The sequence below is a fragment of the Mixophyes fleayi genome, chromosome 4 (assembly GCF_038048845.1).
Source record: "Mixophyes fleayi isolate aMixFle1 chromosome 4, aMixFle1.hap1, whole genome shotgun sequence".
Lineage (NCBI taxonomy): Eukaryota > Metazoa > Chordata > Amphibia > Anura > Limnodynastidae > Mixophyes > Mixophyes fleayi.
In genome coordinates this window covers 309523348-309541926 of record NC_134405.1, presented here as the reverse complement: position 1 = coordinate 309541926, position 18579 = coordinate 309523348, and the positions used below count along the sequence as shown (strand labels likewise).

The 18579-nt window shown below is 40.8% G+C and overlaps 1 protein-coding gene across 1 annotated transcript in view; it reads left to right on the top strand.

Moving 5' to 3' along the window:
- MGAT4B (alpha-1,3-mannosyl-glycoprotein 4-beta-N-acetylglucosaminyltransferase B) overlaps positions 1-18579 on the top strand; it is a 210510-nt gene that overhangs the window by 96916 nt on the left and 95015 nt on the right. Inside the window, exons 2-3 of the mRNA XM_075210020.1 lie at positions 12430-12609; positions 15200-15340. Coding sequence (XP_075066121.1) covers positions 12430-12609; positions 15200-15340 — 321 coding nt within the window. The remainder of the gene's footprint in view (positions 1-12429; positions 12610-15199; positions 15341-18579) is intronic.

The window sequence follows — 18579 nt, the reverse complement described above, 5'->3', positions numbered from 1 at the left end:
AGTAGCTGGCTGGTCCAACTTTAATAGCACAAAACAGTCTTCTCTGCACTGATACATTTGTGTAGTAAGCTGTAACACAAGACTCTTAGCCCTGTCTATGATGGCTCCCATCTGTCATAATAACATACTAGTATTCTGGAAGTGTCAGGGCTTCTCGTAACAATGACATCACCTGTAGTAATGTGACCTAAAAAGGGCTTTATTGATTTTCAACTGAGGCTTCTAATTTGTATGTAGAGTCTAATGACCTTTAACATTAGACGTATAAGATAAAACCGTTGATGCAATGGGGAATGTAGATTCAGACCGCAGCGCCAATATCCTATCTAGTATCCAATTATCCTGTGAATGTAATGTAATATGATGATATACCCATTTTATTATTCTTGATAATTTGGAATCTGCAGAAAATACGTTCTCTTGTTTGATACTCTAAGGGGACGAGTCAATCCCTAGTGATGTGTTGTGGCGTGAATTCAGAATTGTCGCTAAGACACTCAGCGGTGATGTAACATTGCAGATTTTTCTTCGCACCTCATAGAGATGTACAGATAAATGCGCCATGTTTGAGCACTGTAGTACATGGAAATGAGCTCTGCGGCAGCTAGTAATTGAATAGCTCCCTATGACTTTATGGAGACGTCATTTTGCTGCTACCCTTTGCTCAGTTTCTCTGTGCTGGCTTGGGAAATGACGTCGTATCATCTGTGTACATTGTAGTTCATTTGTACTTCTAAACTGGACTCGTGCTATAGTCCTTTTCATGACTACAGAAATAGAAGGATTGTAGATATTATTATTACCCTTGATTTATAAACCACCAACATATTACGTAACGCTGTTCATTGTGGGGGTCATAAAACAAATAAGTAACAAACAAATATAAAGTATCATGAAACAGAAGGTAAAAATGAGCTTACAACCTAACAAGTAAATTCAATTGATACAGTAATAATCTTGGATTATTCAGAATTCGTTGCATAATGTCTAAAATAATGGATTTTGAGTTTATTTTCAACAGCATAGCAATCTGAACTGAGAATCATTATTGTTTGGGCAGATAACACTATGGAATAATTTAATAACACAATGTCTTATTTACTAGGGTTAAATAATAGGGGGGTAAATATGTCTAAATAATGTAGATTGTAGCTGAAACACATACTCTGTAATACAATTGTTTCAAAACTGCCTTAGTTATTGTTCATTCTGAAATCAAGTGCAGTGTCGTATTTACTTGATAGCTACTAGGTTGTTCGTGAGCCACCAAGTGTGTAGACCTGTAAATCTTCTTTATGTGTATATGTGCGTCTACTTGTCTGACTAGCTTGTTTCAAAGTGCATGCCCACTTCAGTCTTTGGAAACACCACTGTAATTCAGTCTGCGCCTAGTTTTTAGGTTGACGGATGCGCCAGTAAATGCACATGGTGGTAAAAGGTCATATAATAATTTAGCCTTTAGGCCCACAACTGTTAATCATTTAACATTTGGGTTTTGTTTTTTTAAATACTGCATATTTTAGCTTAATTTATTTTAAATTAATTATGAGTGAAGTGTCACATGTTACAAAGCTCCTCATTCCCCTGCCTGAAGCCCCAGGTGTTTCTCCATGTATCTGTTTTTCCCAGGACTCCACTGATTCTCCAAAACAAATTCCATTCACCACTATAAATGGCAGTGAAAGGAGGGGAATGTGAGTGGGGTGATCTATCTCTTAGTCTTGGCTCCCCTTCTCCTCCCACTGGTTTTCACACATGGCTGTGAGTGCCACACAGCTGCTTTTCCTAGGGATCTGGCTAGGGAAGGGAGGCGGCTAGTAAAATGTAATGTGTATTTGGTAGGGAACTTTTAATGTTGGAGATTTTATTAAGTCCATGTAGATGTGTATTACAGGTAGAGTGTACACATACTGCACCAATATCACCCCTCTGCCACATACAGCACCAATACTACCCCTCTACCACATACAGCACCAATACAACCCCTCTGCCTACACAAAGGCAATGGGCGCATTATGCCACTGAGCTACCTGGAAAAGTCTGAATAAGGTGTATGGCCAATCTGCCCCTGGATATCAATACTGCTAGGTTGCATCAGTATTTTGTATTGGTATTTCGTTTGCTAATGTTTATAGTATGCTGAGCCTATTAATTTTGTTTTACAGTTTACACTTATTATTTTTTTATTGTTTTTTTATTTACCTATATAACTGTACTTTTAAGTGCCTTTTCTACAATGTCATAGCTAGCAAGGCTTTGATTTTTGGAGTGGAATTGCAATGTAATAATCAACTTGTAGGAGTGTGAGTGATATGCGACCTGCATATTATGCATAAAACTTTATTATTGGATAATAGCTGGTTTAGATACTTCTATCCATACATATGTATCATGTTACACCTGTTCCCCCACCCTCCATTATCAATATGGGAGGGCTCCACTGATTAGGGCATTTTTCTTCCCCCATCTGTACTAGATCACTGTCCTGCTGCTGGAGACGAGAGCAATTTTAGTTTCAGCACTGCTGGTACCTTACACTCGGGAGCACTGATAAGATGGATTCTTGAACCAACCAGTCACCAATCAGTGCTCTTGACACACAAGGTGCCGTTGGTTCCGGAATTCCAAATTCAGCAGGACAATGGTCTTGTACAGAAGGGAAATATACCCTGGACATCAAACCACTGATATACTGATAATTGGGTGGAGGGAGATTTAAGGTTAAATATTTTGGGTGGACATATCTTAGCTAGTTAATAGTATCCTAATATAAAGTGCTATGAACATTAGGCTAGGGCAAAACACTTTGTTATGAGGATCTGATTGTACAAGTAACTTTTGTTCAAATTGAAACTTGTGTATTATTAGGGACACTATACCCCCTCACTGTAACATAAAAAAAGGATATTAGAAGTCACCCGGAGCATTGTGCACCATGAGACTCCTTAATATACCTATGTTTTACAGTAGGTATACATTATTCCTACTATTACTAAACATACCTAAGAAGCATTTGCCAGAATATTTATCATCTACATTGTAAAACCATTCTTGTCAAATATCCCTAGCAAAATAGTTAGCAAATTTATGAGAAAATCAATGACGGGTTTTAGAAAGCTTAATTATAGTGTTGCTCTCTGTGATTTGTTGTGAAATATTAAGCATTATAAATATACATCCATGTTTCCATTTCTTTGTCCTTAGCTCCAACATGGTTAGAGAGACGTGGGTATGGTTGGCATTGAACACTTTGGAGGACGTTTGTGAAAACAACTGTACAAAGAATCAGGGTGAAAGCCGTGCAGGAGAGAGAGAATAGGCAACACAGGCTCAGATGGAAATAATTACCAACATGAATTGCTTAGAGTTTGTTATTTTGTCATTTAAATATAAGCACCTGCATTTTTTTTTTGTAAAATTTATAATGATTTTAAAATGCAGCTGTTATCTAAATGAAAATGATAATCAATTATTTATAAAGTGCTGAGCTATTCCGTAGTGCTGAACATTGATGACCATGATGCAAATATATAAAATACAATGACATACAAAAAGAGGTAAAATGACCTTCAATCTAAGCAGTGTGGGGGACACTTGATACATAATATAGTGGAATAACAATTGTAGCTGGTGGTCAGGACAGTGTGTGTGGTTACTGTCAGGCAGAAACGTCATCAGCCACCAATAGTAAAGCACCCATCGGCGCTTGGCATTTCTATGCAGGTACCCGTGGTGTGTATGGTTCAAATGAGGAAACATGATGGAAGGTGGAGACATGTAAGATGAACCAGTCACAGTTTTAGTAACCTAAAACACACTCGCTAGATATTTGAAGCAATAGCACGGTGGTTCCCAAAGTGTGCGCCGCGCTGTTACTGGGGTGCCGCGGGCCAGCCATAGAAAAAAGAAAGAACACAAAAACTTACCAATCCGCGTGGCGCCGGGACCCAGCATCCTCCTCTCTCCCGCAGCTTGTCACTGAATATCGAAGTCAGTGACAAGCTGCGGGAGAGAGCAGGATGCTGGGTCCCGGCGCCGTGTGGATTGGTAAGTTTTTGTGTTCTTTCTTTTTTCTGTGGCTGGCGCGCGGCAGAGGGGGCAGAGTGAGAGGGATCATGATAGAGGGCAGAGGAGGGGACAGCGTGAAAGAGGGGGGGACAGCGTGAGAGAGGGCAGAGGAGGGGGACAGCGTGAGAGAGGGCAGAGGAGGGGGACAGCGTGAGAGAGGGCAGAGGGGGGGGGACAGCGGGGCAGAGGAGGACGGGGACAGCATGAGAGAGGGCAGAGGAGGACGAGGACAGCGTGAGAGAGGGCAGAGGAGGACGGGGACAGCGTGAGAGAGGGCAGAGGAGGTGGGAACAGCGTGAGAGTGGGCAGAGCAGGGGGGCAGAGTGCAGAGGAGGGGGACAGCGTGAAAGAGGGGGGGGGACAGTGTGAGAGAGGGCAAAGAGGGGGGGCAGCGTGAGAGAGGGCAGAGGAGGGGGACAGCGTGAGAGGGGGCAGAGGAGGGGGGCAGTGTGAGGGGGCATTGTGTCTGGATGCAGAGGAGGCATTGGGGCTGGATGCAGAGGAGTCTGGATGCAGAGGGGGCAGTGTGTCTGGATGCAGAGGGGGCAGTGTGTCTGGATACAGAGGGGGCATTTTTGCATTCAACTAAATAAGTATTTCTGTCCTGACCTAAATACTTATTACAATTTTTTGACCCAACTACTTCTAAAATAGGACTGCTCAATAATTATTTTGGAGGGGTGCCTTGAAAAAATTTGGAGACTCTAAGGGTGCCGCGAACTGCAAAAGTTTGGGAACCACTGCAATAGCATATTGTTTTAACAATATTTCAGTATATGATCATTTCAGAAAGCATAAGCATGTCCACATCTTGTTTCTGTCGAGGTTAGCGCTCCTGTAAAGATCACGGCAGAACTCTGATCATATAAAGTTCTCTGCTGTCTGAGTGGTTCAGTTCCCTAATCCTGGCTGACTATGAAGTGTTCTAGCTTACGTTTTTCTTTCTGCTAAAAGCTTATGCAAATCCAGGTTTCAAAGGCACCGTGCTCTATAATTTTGTCAACAAGGTAAAAGAAGGCGACACAGCAATCGAGACTATGTTTACCCACTCTTATTTTCAGATGTTTTTTTATTCTGTTATTTTGTGAGTGTCTCTTCTGAATTGCACTCATAAATAAGACTGTTTCATTATGTTCTTCCAGTGTTTGTACAATTCAGATGGTGGTTGTTCAATACAGTTCAGTATTTATTTATTTTTATGTTCCAGAAACGGCTTGCAACAATAGAAGCTTAACTACTTTTATCTTGTATATCTCGAGTTCTGATGAGCTCAGAGAACGTAAGGAGCTTATACATGGATAAACCAATCCACTATGTGCATTATTTTCCCATGTGTCTGAACGTCTGGATCCTATGGGGTATGATTAGTACAGTCAGGTAATAATCGCACTTACAGTCAGATTGTTTTAAACATCTACCTATATCTTATGCTAATAATGATAGATGTGTTCTGATCAGATGGTCGAAATTGGCAGTTGTTTTGGGCCCATATAGGAAGCGATGGCCTAATTGACTGTTGGAACCGGTTCCTTTATTTTTAGCATACATGCCAACCTTTTGAAGCTGGCTTCCAGGAGCTGGGGGAGAAGAGGTGGGCGTGTGGGGGTGGGCCTTGAACAATTGTCATTTTGGCCCCGCCCCCACTGTGAAATGCTAAATTTCACGACATTGAATAGCGGTGGCGGGGCTTAAAGATGCTATTAAGCCCCACCCCCGATATTTAAGGCCGTTAATTTCGGCATTTGGTTATGATTCGGGAGTTGTGCCTACTGAGAGGACTCCCCGAAATTCGGGAGCCTCCCAGAAATTCCGGGAGAGTAGGCAAGTATGATTTTTAGTAGCGCTATGTGAAGCAGCTCACAGGTACCCACTTCCCAGACATTACTTAAGTTTAAGCTACGAATTTAAAAGGCATAGGAATATGGTGCAAGTTCATGGACATCTCTCCTACCACTAGAACCAGCCTCCACAGTGTTGTGTGTATTTGCGTTTACAGTGTGGAAGTGTGTGTGTGTGTGTATATATATATATGTGTGTATATATATGTGTGTATATATATGTGTGTATATATATATATATATATATATATATATATATATATATATATATATATATATATATATATATACATGCATACATACACACACACACACACACACACACACACACACACACACACACACACACACACACACACACACACTTGTATACCAAAGACTATGGAGTCTTTAGTGTGCTGAATCTTGGTGTTAAACCTTGAGATTATTGTGATTTTTGTTGTGAAACTGTAAATTTCACGCTACACACACATACATACAGTCAGGGGCAGGCTGGGCACCCCGTGCTGGTCCCATACTGTGCTACTTTGGGATGGGTCACTGTGCCGCCTGCATTTTTTTTCCTTTAAATTAGGCTGCTGAGTCAAGTCTTGCCCCCCGGGCTGAAATTTGCCTGCCCTCCCCTGCATACAGTACAAGAACTTGAATGCCCAAGACAGACTGACATGTTTGAAACTTGTTCACTCTCTTACATCGATTTCCTGCTTACCCATATAAGGGGGGGTGTCACACAAGCTGTTTTAACTCAGCAGGTAGCTCGGCAGATAAATTAAATATTTCATCGTATTTCCTGCTTGCAGGAAAAACACTGTCAGAAAAGCTCAACATAGTATCTGAGCAGATTTCAGCAGTTGCTTAATTACTTGACAGGTGCAGGAGAAATAACATAGACTTATCCAAAGCACTTTGTTTTGTTTTAGCTGTTTTCCTGCTACAAATAAACATCACTTGCAGCTTTTTTAATAGTTGTCAGTCAGGAGGGGGATCTGCTCATCAAAAAGTATATGCTTGTGTGTGTTATTTGATTCATTGGCTTCTCTTTATCTATTTTTATGACTTAGATGAAGTCACATTGATGGTAACATTTGTGCAGAAATTAAGACCGTTCTAAAGGGATCACAAACTCTCTAGCACCACTGATTTTCCAAGTTCTTCGAGACCTAGAATAATTTACTGGTGTAGTTTCCTGCTTTAGTTTAAAGGATTTGTTTCCATATGGTAATGTGGTGCTTGTTTATTTATTGCATTGCATTAGTTGCATTATTTTTATGTTGTCCCTTATAATTGGAGAGCTAGCACTCATTTTTTTCAGCAGTAGCAAAGATTTACCCAGCAGCATTTGGGGTAAGCTACAACATCACTAATGCCCATCGACACTGTGATGTAAGCTGCCTCAAAGACTTCAATGTCAAGTAAATTGAAACTGCTTTCCAGGCGTTATTTGGCGCTCTTCTTTAACACCTGGAAAGCTTTTTGATGTAAACGAACCCTAAGCCATTAGCCATTCATAACATGAAACAAGTCTAGTTTTATGGATCTTGGGTTTGCTTTTATTTTTTTTTAAACATGGGAATGTTTATTGTAGCATATTATTGTTTCCATACTAATGATTTGAACACTGTCACAACTTTAGTTCAAAGAACAAAAAAAACAAACTATAAATGTACTAAATTGGTTGTTAAAGGAATAATAAAAAAATAAAAACCCTTCAATTTATTCCCTTTAAACTCCAGTTCCCAGCTGATCAATTGAAATGGATTACCTCTTTGTAATTTTTCTGTTTCTACAAAGACCCAGAGTGAGGACATTCTCCGTTCTTAACAACCTCTGGGCAGCTCCAGCCTTTGCATCTTACAGCGTGAGATACCTTTAATAAACCTATTGGGAGCAGCAAGTGGCTATACTTCTGACAGCATGGAGAAAGGTCCCGCTGCTTGCTGCTTAGGAGGCAGTCATTAAAGCGCAGGGACTTATTTCTCACTCTCTCTGTCTGCCACAACAGCCCCGTACATCAATAAAATGTGCATCTCCACTCCAGCATAATGAAAACAGAGATCCTTGATGCTCTGGAAGTCAGATATGCTGCAGAATTAGGCAGGCAATGATATTTCTTTCCAAGCTGCCCTGGCTGTGCTGTGGAGGAGGAAATTAAACTACTTCTCATTTTGCAGTTGGGTCTCAATATCTATGTTTGACAGAGGGAGCACTGGGGTTTCTTCACCAGATTATGTATGCTCATATGTCTGGCTTTTATTTCTTCACTGAACGTGGCTTTTTTTCATTTCACCCTTTGTAGGTTGTTTGTTCAAGCACAGGGAATTTCTAAGAGCTACTTGACTGATATTGATACAACAAAAATGAAACATCACAAGTTGCCAGGTGTCCCAGATATACACAGACTTTATTCATTTTGGTTTCTGGAATTTCTCATTCTCCTCTTGCATTATTTAATACAAATTTTCCTGATTTGTGTGCCATTCTCTTAGCCCCTTTTTTTTAATGAGGTAAACCTGGTTGCCTAAATTGATATGCCATTTCCGCATTACCCTGGGAAAATATCTACCTGTAGCAGCCCCCGGGATCCATCTAGGGCAGTGGTCAGGGAACAGGGGTAAATTACCCCAAATAGGGTAACAATGAATTTCCTGGGGGTAATGCTGTCGATTCACATGCTGTCAGTTGGATTGTAGACACCTTTAAATGTGAAATTGCTGTTGTACCAGAAGAACCTGAAGGGTTGGCAGAGGCACTTCTTGACCTTTGATACAATAATGAAGCACGTATTGCATTTGAAAACAAAGCAGATCTATCATTTTTTAGGATGTCAACAGCTGCAAAGGCATTCAAAGTTGCACGTGCGAAAGCAGTCAAAAAGTTGCTGCCTTTTGCAACCACCTACCTTACAAGGATTTTCCACTCTAACAAACATAAAAACAAAGCAGAGAAATCGATTGGACGCTGAAGACTGTATCCAAATTGCTCTGACATCAAAATGCCCCAATATTGATGCTCTCGTATCAACAATGAAGCAACATCATTTCTCCAAAATCTGAAGTTTTGAAGTTGAAGCTTTCAAAGAAAGTTTGATTAGATTCAATAAAATTTGAATTCCAATAATTAATAATATATGATTTCCTGCCTTTCATATCAAGGGGGTAACGTTCCCTGATCTAGGGGAAGGGGTAATGCAGCTTTAAGGTTCATGGATATGTTATAGTATCTAGGTACAGCATTAGGGGTCCTAGAGAGAGGGCTTTATTGTAATAGAAAAATGCTTTAATTACGGACAATAATACACCAACTGGCAGAGAATAGTCTGGGGTTGAGCATGTTGTGGCAATTGACAAATGTGGCGGATGGGATTGAGAATGTAGAAACCGCTTACTTTACCCAAAGTCAGAGGTTGCCTGTGTGAGTTTGGTGATGTCTTCTCTAGTGTGACAGATGCCAGTGTGCCTTAGCTGAAGCCCTCTTTCAAATTTAGCAGTGTCAGAAAAATTAAACTTATCAGTTTACAAAAAGAACTTAAACATTTCTGTTAACATTGCGGCACGTGAAGATAATTGGATTGCTGAATTCATTTACAAAAATGACCTCCCATGAGACAGATGCAATTTAAAGTGTGTAGCAAGGAGTAAGGCAGAGTAATACAATGCAGATCTAAAGACAGAGAGGGTTACATTACCGTCACTTCTGCTGCTTCGTACAGCTGGTAAGTCATGTGCTGTAAAATTATATTAATATTAGAAGGTTAAAAAAAATGGAATTTAGATTATGGCTATTTTGTTGCCTGAACCAATATTCATGTGAATGTAGCACTTTGTGCTTCATGTCTACTTAGCGCCACTTGTTCCTAGGAAATTGATAGGCTGAATATTGGATAAGCCAGGTGACTACTAAAGATATCACCATGCATCAGTTATTTGCCAAAGTCCTATCATTTGTCTGCCTACCACAGCCAACAACGTACTCTGGTCTGTGTGTGGCTAACAAGAATGCAGTCTCCTAAAAATCAAAAAATCAAACCATCTTACTCTTCATCCCACATACTAGAAGGTAATTGGTAGCCAAGACCTCATATATTCGGAGAGCTCCTAAAGATCAATTTTTAGTATGAGAAATCAATGTACGTTAAATACAAAACTACAGTGCTTTAAAGGTTATTAACCAGGTATTATTAAAGATGATCTTGCATATTGTTGATATTTTACATTTCTAATAACTACCAGTGCAGTTGACTGGGATTAGTTATCTTCACCTAGTGAATCAGAGCACAGAGGAAGGGTTGATATCGACCATTCAGATTTTAGTTGACATTTTCCTAGTACAGCTATGGGGAAAAACAAAAACAAATGTCTGGTTGGTTATGATGTTTTATAGCTCTTAGACCACTTTTGTACTACAGTTTGTTATTCCATATAAATATACTATCAGAGTGCAGAAACATTTCTGTTAACTCCAGGGATGCAACATCATCATCATCATCTAGTTATCTACTAATTCAGCAGCGCTGTACAGAGAACTCATTCACATCAGTCCCTGCCCCATTGGAGCTTACAGTCTAAATTCATTAACACACACGAACACAGACCGAGAGAGACTAAGAGCAATTTAATAGCAGCCAATTAACCTACCAGTATGTTTTTGGAGTGTGGAGGGAAACTAGAGCACCCGGAGGAAACCCACGCAAACACGGGGAGAACATACAAACTCCTCACAGATAGGGCCATGGTCGGGAAACAAACTTATGGCCCCGGTGCTGTGAGGCAGAAGTGCTAACCACTGAGCCAACGTTCTGCCGACTGATGTGTATAACTGACATTATGCAATATAACGGAACAGCTTTTAGAGGTTGGGAAAGGTAAAGCAGAGTACATTGAAAGTACCTCATGTAAAAAGGGCTTCTTTAAAGGTTTTTTTTATTATAATGGATTGCAGAAGATTTAAAGGTTTGTTTTTAATCATGGTGAAAGTTTTTTTTAAAAAAACCTGGTTGGATATCTGATGGCAGACTGTGATATACTAACCCTAAATGGCTTAATGCTTTTTATGAAAGAGATAATAAACATTTACAAATGTATAAGTGAATTTTAGGAAGTCTAAATTGACGGTACTTGAATAGAGTCTGTTCTGTGAGGGAATATGTTTTCTGTACACGTTATACTTGCTGCAATGACATTGTGCGACTATTGAAAACTGCTTTGCTAAGTCATCTGAACTTTTAGTTTCATTCTGATTCGCAATCGCCTACACATACTAGAGGCAGCCATTTTGTAGGCCGAACCAATATTCTAGAATGCCGTCTTTGTGTTTACTGCGTCCTCGATGTTACCAAGTAACTGATGGGCGTAATATTGGTTCAGTCCACAAAATGTCTGCCTCGACTGTGTAAGTAATGGGTATAATTTAACAGAGTACTTAAATTCTGTCATAATACAGATATACATATATTGTTTTATATTCAATCTTGTGCTTTTGGTTTTGTAGTCCATTAACATTTTCAGTTAATTTACTGTATATCAATTTACAGTCACACACACAAATTGTTTTGCTAAAAGACATTTAATACAGTGGGAAGACAGATGGTTTCCTACCACACCTGATCAGTCTCCACAGTCTTCAAATCTTTACACATCTCTTTATGAAAGCTGACCCCACTCCCACCTATACAGCTCACACTATAGCACTCCCACAGCTGTCCTGATCTCCACTCTGAGCCACACTTGCTCATCTAGTTTCAGTCATCAGATTGTAAGCTCTCTCATGAGCAGGGCCCTCACTACCCTCTGTTTTCATGTCTGTATTTATTTTGTCTACCTTGTATGTCCCTGTTTTATGTACATCCTGTTATCCCGACTGCCCTATGCTGCAGGCAGGTCATTATGGCGCCTTATAAATCATCAATGATCATAGTAATAATAAAAAAAATGGAGAAATTCTTTGTTCATAGTTCCTGGTCTTCAGCATAAATGATCATTTGGTGTAAACAATTTTTCAAAACTACTCCCGTTAATGTTTTTTTCTCTGCTTTTTATCTGCATGTACAGGCCCATTATGATTTTGATATCACTTTGTGTTACTTCTTCTGTCCACTAATTTTAACCTGGCACAGACTGTCCAATCAGTTCACAGAAAGGTCATCTGGGCTTTACTTAGTAAATCAGGAAGTGTTCCTGAAGAGAAATGTTTGTGGTGTTTGATTACGGCTCCCATTTACCAGGGCAGTATCCTTTTCTTCTACCAGGTTCCAGACTCCTGATGCAACCAAATTAAAATAATAGAAGATAGGTACCCGCACTCTATATTGGTACAAACAAGGCGTGACAGGGTGGAGTTGATGGCATGGTGTCCTGCTTTTTCATTGAAAAATGATAGTAGCCCGATCTCTGATGGATAGTGCAAAGAAGTACTTTGTTCTACCTATTGTTACTTTGGAGTCTGAGAGTATTCAAAAGTGTAATGTACATTATGAAATATACTTCAGTTTGGGATCTCATGCTTCTTTTCATCCCTCTGTCTTCAGGAGATGTGGTGGATGTCTATCAGAGGGAGTTCCTGGCCCTCAGGGATCGCCTGCATGCTGCTGAACAGGAGAACCTGAAACGCTCTAAGGAACTCAACCTGGTCCTGGATGAAATCAAACGGGCCATATCCGAAAAACAAGCCTTACGAGACATCAACCGCACGTGGAGCAGCTTATCTGGTGAGACAAGTTTCCAACCAAGCAAAAACCTAGCGTTAAGCACCCTTCACTGTTCATACCCATTATATTTAATTCCTACATGACATGTTTTCTGCTTAAGAACGGGAAATGTCACTGTATTGGTAACAATCTATTGACAGTTCTGCATTTACTGTTTCATATGATATAGAAGCCAGTGCACGCTCTCTCAGGGCCAGTGGAGCAGTGTTGTCGTCCTGCCCTGGAAGCGGTGGGCCCACCCCTACTGTTGCTTAGCTTTGTGTATGGGGATTGGGGGCAACATCTCCTGCTCCCTTCAGTTGGGGGGTGTGGCCACATCATAGCGCAGCCAATCACTGACATGGAGTTGCATCAGCTCTTCACGGGCAAGAAGCGGACGGCTGCTTTTCCTTCATGTCGGCAGCTCCATGTGGGGTCAAAGCACCTAGGTTCTCCTAAGGGTAGCACCGCCCCTGAGTGCTCTGGCTAACGAGAGCATCTTCAATGCACTTGTCCATCAAATTTAGTTTTTATTTTAAACCAGCGGGCTATGACCACTAAAGATTATTTTCTTTTAGGAACTTGATCAGTCATGGTAATAATTACGGTAGAAAACAAGCCATATTTGTCACCTGTATCTTTGCATAATAAAGTTTTTCATTTCTTCTGCAGACATTTAGTTTGGTAGAAATTTTATGGGGAAACACCACAGATACATGTTATGGTTTAGTCCAAATTCTTCTTCCTCTGGTCTTTCTATTGTCCATAGTTACTGTCGCTTGATATTAAGTGAATTAAAATAAGGTTTGTTGATGGCAGACATTTTGTTTGACCTGTTTTATGAGCTTGTTAATAGATCATTTAGCTATTACCCATGTTGGAGCAATTAAAAGTAATGTTTCCCAATGGCTTCAATGGCACATCCTCTTAAAAAGCTTTGGATCTGAAGACATATAAGAAATATTACAGGTTCCTCTGCATTTCTGAAAGTAGTGCTAGCGAGTTCTTTTCTGCTACTGAATGTTAGGGTAGAATACTTCGAAACAGAGATTGCAACTAGACCCCACAGCTGGTAGAAGGGTGAGTCTAATAGCCAAAGTTTAGTTGTTGGAGCCTGGGCTGCTGAACTAAAACCTGGTAATGGTGGTGTCAGAGAATATGGTTTTATGAAAGCATTTACAACAAGGAGATTGTAAACAAATAATTTCATGATGTGGAGACAGTTCCAGAAGCAGGTGGAGTCCTTTATTCAGAACTACGATCTTTGTATGACAACAAGTGACCGATAAGATGGCATCATTGTGTTTCCTCGTTACATTCTGTCCAATCAGATTGTTCACAGCATATGCTGCAAGTTGCTTCATTCAGGCATGAGTTCTCTATTTGCCATTTGTGCTGTAATAGAAGACCATTCGTCCACACATAAAATAAAATATTTTCTTTTAAAGGAGTTTTCTGTCTTTAGCAATTTTTAAAAAAATAACTTTGTTTAACAATAGTAGCACTTTGGGTGTTTCTCCGCTGATAATATTTGTCTTTTGTGAATTGATTATTAATTCCCAAAACGGCTGCCTCTACTGTGTGCAGGCAACTGGCAAACTAGCAAAAGTGGTTATGATAGAGTTTATTTTTGATAAACTAAGTTAATTCTTTCTACGGATCCGCTTTAAAGAAGATGATTTCATACTCTCATTTTCCTATGCAAGTGTATAAAGCAAACACCATCATTGAGCACCACACTAATCTTTGTTAGCTTTGTGTCATTTTTAACACACAGCTTCAAGTACCATCCATGGCAGTGCAGTCAGTTTTTATGGAGGAGTTTTTATAGTTATATACAATAACAAGGAGCAGTCCTTGTTATTTATATAACTATATAAAGTTTTATTTGTGGATTTGCTCACAGAATTCTTGGATTGGAGCTGCAGGTGTATTTGTGAGCCTTATATAGCTATATCTTTGCAGAAGGTTGATAATTGTGAAATACACGCACCTATTTAGCGACTGAACACAACCCAAAAGGTTGAACGTATATTTAGTGTCTTTTATGGAGGAGGTTTTGTGTTTCTGTGTGTTAGTGGATAAAATACTGTTTTTAAAATGATTTCCTACCATTGTCCTATTATGGTCTAATAGAAATAATGACCCCCAGTTGGACAACCCTAATTTCTGGAGAGCGCCGATTAGCACTTAAACACCATTGCATGCAACAATACGATGACAGTGTGATTAGAAAGTCTAAAAACAAATGCTTTACCGTAATTCTGTAACATGATGGACTAGTGAATAGTGTTTATTTTAATGTAAGCTCATTTTGTTTTTCCGCTTCTGTTCCTCTTTAATGGATTCATGTGACCTCTCCCTTGTAGCAAATTACTTGGTACATTCCTAGCTTTGCGGGGAAAAATGTGTTTTTCTCCAAACCCAAATTGAACTAATGCTTCTTCTTTAATACATAGACCAAGTCTCATCTATCAGTGGTCTGTTGTAAATGAGTTCAATTGTCTTCACTGTACAGTCTCTGTTAAATCCTCAGCAGGCTATCTGATGTTAATTTAAAGCCATCTCAAAGTATGTTTGTCTTCTCTCTGTGTTGATGTTTTTCTTTAAGATGAAACCAAGCTGAAACTGTGGAATATCACAAACAAGAATGTGTTACATTTACCCACTATCTTCCACCATCTGCCCCACCTGCTATCCAAGGAAAACAGCCTGCAGCCGGCAGTACACGTGGGTCAAGGGAGGACCGGAGGTAAATCCTGCTATTTTCTATACGCTTCTTTGTTTGATCAGTCCAGAGATGTTCTATAATAACAAGTTATTAGCATATGTGATGAACATCTAACAGAGACTTATGGCTCAACCTTGGCCATCGGTGAGAACGACTTACCAGGTCAAGCCGCACTGACTCTGCCCAGTCCCTAGTGTTGCTATAGGAGTGCGGTATGGTTAGAGGTTGGCAGAGCGATTAGGTGCTGTTTGTCTCTACCATTAATAGTATTGTTCTTCTGTTTGTAAAGCACATACAATAAGTCAATCACAAATAAATGAAGTAATAGACATAAGTAACACAGATTAGTGTGAGTAATGCTGTGGGGACTCGCACAGAATGTAGCAAAAGACATGACAGGCCATTAGAGGGAGACGGACAGTGGACCTATATTGACAATAGATAAAAAGAACCCTGGGGGATAGATGTTAGTGAGGGCTTGATGGTAAAGAGCTTGAACTGCATTCTTAAATGGATAGGAAACCAATGAAGGAATTTATGTGGAGGAGGAGCAACAGGAGAGGAAGATGAGCCTAGCTGCAGCATTCTGGATTATTTGCAGGTGAGAAAGGTGTAAGTCAGAAAGGCCAGTGAGAAGGAGGTAGCAATAGTCAAGACGAGAGAGGAGTGAATGGACCAGGATTTTTGTTGTTTCCTGAGAGAGGATGGTGTGGATTTTAGTAGTAATATGGAAGAGAAAGTGGCAGGATTTGATGAAGGACATGAGAAGCAAAGCTGAGGGCAGAGTCAAGGTTGACTTCAATGCAACAGGCTTGGGTGAAAAGAGAGAGAGAGTTCTGTTATCAACCAAGAGGGAAATAATGGTGGGGGATAGCAACATTGGCATGATTTGGAGATGTTGAGTTTGAGGAAGCTCTGTGATATCCAGATAGGGACAGCAGAGAAATGTCTAGATACTTTGTATAGGAAGGAGGGAGAAAGGACAGTGGAGGATTCATAGATTTGCATGTTTTCGGCATAGATGCGGCATTGGAGGCCAAATTATTGCATAAATTTGCCAAGAGAGGTAGTTAAGAACAAGAATAACAGAACCTGGGAGGACTCCAATAGAGAGAGGGGGAGGGGGGTGGAAGCAGAGATGCTAAAGGAGCTGCCAGAGAGGTAGGCAAACCAGGATAGAGCTTTTTTGTGAAGACCTAGGGAGTAAAAGATGTGAAAGAGAAGAAAACGGTCGGCATTGCCAAGTCATTTGTTACTTTAGTGAGGGCAGGTTCAGAGAAGGGGACAGAAGCTAGACTGGAGAGGGTCAAGAAATGAGTGGGAAGAGAAGAAGTTGGTCAGACGATTGAAGCCAAGTCGTTCAAGAATTTTAGAAGCAAAGGGAAGCAGAGATAAGGGGCAATGGGAGAGAGAAGGGTGGGTCAAGACAGTGTTTCTTGAGAATAGGGGAGATGAAAACATGCTTGAAGGCAGAGAGGAAGACAACAGAGAGGTTAAAGAGGTGAGCAAGGTGACTTCAGGCTCTGGGCGAGAGGGAGTAGAGGAAATTGGAGGGGTATTGGGGGTTGCTGGACAGGGAGGATATGAAGGATGTGAAATAGGTTTGTTAGGCAAGAGAGAGGGCAGAATAGTAGGAGTCAACATCTGAGAGGGATTTCCTCCATTGCCGTTCAGAAGAGCGGGAGCAGTTTTGGAGGAGGCAAGTCAGAGGGGAGTGCCATAGTTGGGGTTTAGATTAGCGGAGACTAAGTGGGGTGGCAGTATTAAGGGCATCAAAGAGTGTAACGTTCTAAAGAAACAGCAGCAATAGGGCATGACAGGGAAGAAATAGGAACAAGGAAGGGTTTGAGGGGGAAAGCTATGTGAAGAGGATGCGGTCAATGCTGTTAAGTGGACGCTGTGTGAGAGTGACTTTGAGTTGGGGATGCAGGTGGTATGGAGAGGGTAAAGGAAAGGAGATTGTGGTCTTGGAGGATGAAGACAGAATTGAAGAAGTTGGATATGTGACACTAGGTCCAGGGAGTGATCATCATCAACATTTCATCCACATTTTTTTATATAGCGCCAGCAAATTCCATAGCGCTTTACAATTGGGAACAAACATTAATAAAACAATACTGGGTAATACATACAGACAGAGAGGTAAGAGAACCCTGCTCGCAAGCTTACAATCTATAGGACAATGGGAGTTGAAACACAAGGGCATGTGCTACATCATATTGCACACTGGACCAGCTAGAACGCAAAGGTAAAAGTATTGAGTGGACTGTGTGTGTAGAAATTTTGGTCAGAGGGTTGTTGTCTTATATTAGCTGTGTAGAGGATGGTAATAGGATAATCTAGGGGAGATTAAGATGGTGGTTGAGGAATATCATAAGCTTGTCTGAAGAGGTGGGTTTTCAGAGAACTCTTGAAGGTTTGAAGACTAGAGGAAAGTCTTATGGTGCGAGGGACTGAATTTCATAAAGTTGGTGCAGCCCGAAAAAAGTCCTGTAACCGAGAATGGGAGGATGTGATGGGAGTGGAAGAGAGATTCAGATCTTGAGCAGAATGGAGGCGTTAAGTTATCGTGAAATAGGGAGGGAGGGCCAGGAGGACAATAGCTGACAGCAACACAAACTTGGAGAGGGGAGAATAGGCAAAAGGGGTGATCTTCAAAGCAGGAGAGGGAGGGTCTGGGGGGGGGTTGGGGGGGAGGGTCAGGACTGGGAGTGTGGATGATGGAGAAACCGCCCTGAGAGAGTGCAGCAGGGAAAGCAGTATCGGAGGGGGAGATCCATGTTTCCATAAAAGCTAGGAGATCAAAGGAGTGGGAGAGGAAGAGGCCATGAATGGGAGTAAGCTTATTGCAGACAGATTTTGCATTTCCGAGTGTGCAAGGGAAGGTGAGTGAGTGGAAGGATGGGAATGGGTGATAAGTGCAGGAGAGGGGAGTGACAGCAGTGATAAACTTGGGCATGTAGTATGGAGAAATGATGTGGGGAGCCATGTGGAAGTGTTGAATAGAGATTAATAAGGTTCAGATAAATGTGACCTTGCAGAGTCCTGAAGTAGGAGAGTGGGCCAAAGTCCAGTTCAAATGCAATTCAACTCTTCATGCTTTTGACATCATGCTTATGATGGCCGGCAAAGCCTTGTGCAGACTTAAAAATACAGTGATTAAATAGAAGTCTTTGAATCGGCTGTTGCAATGGGAGGGAGTGGCTGAGCAATTAGTAAAGCATGCTGATTAACAGAAGATTTTGCATGGAAATAAGCTG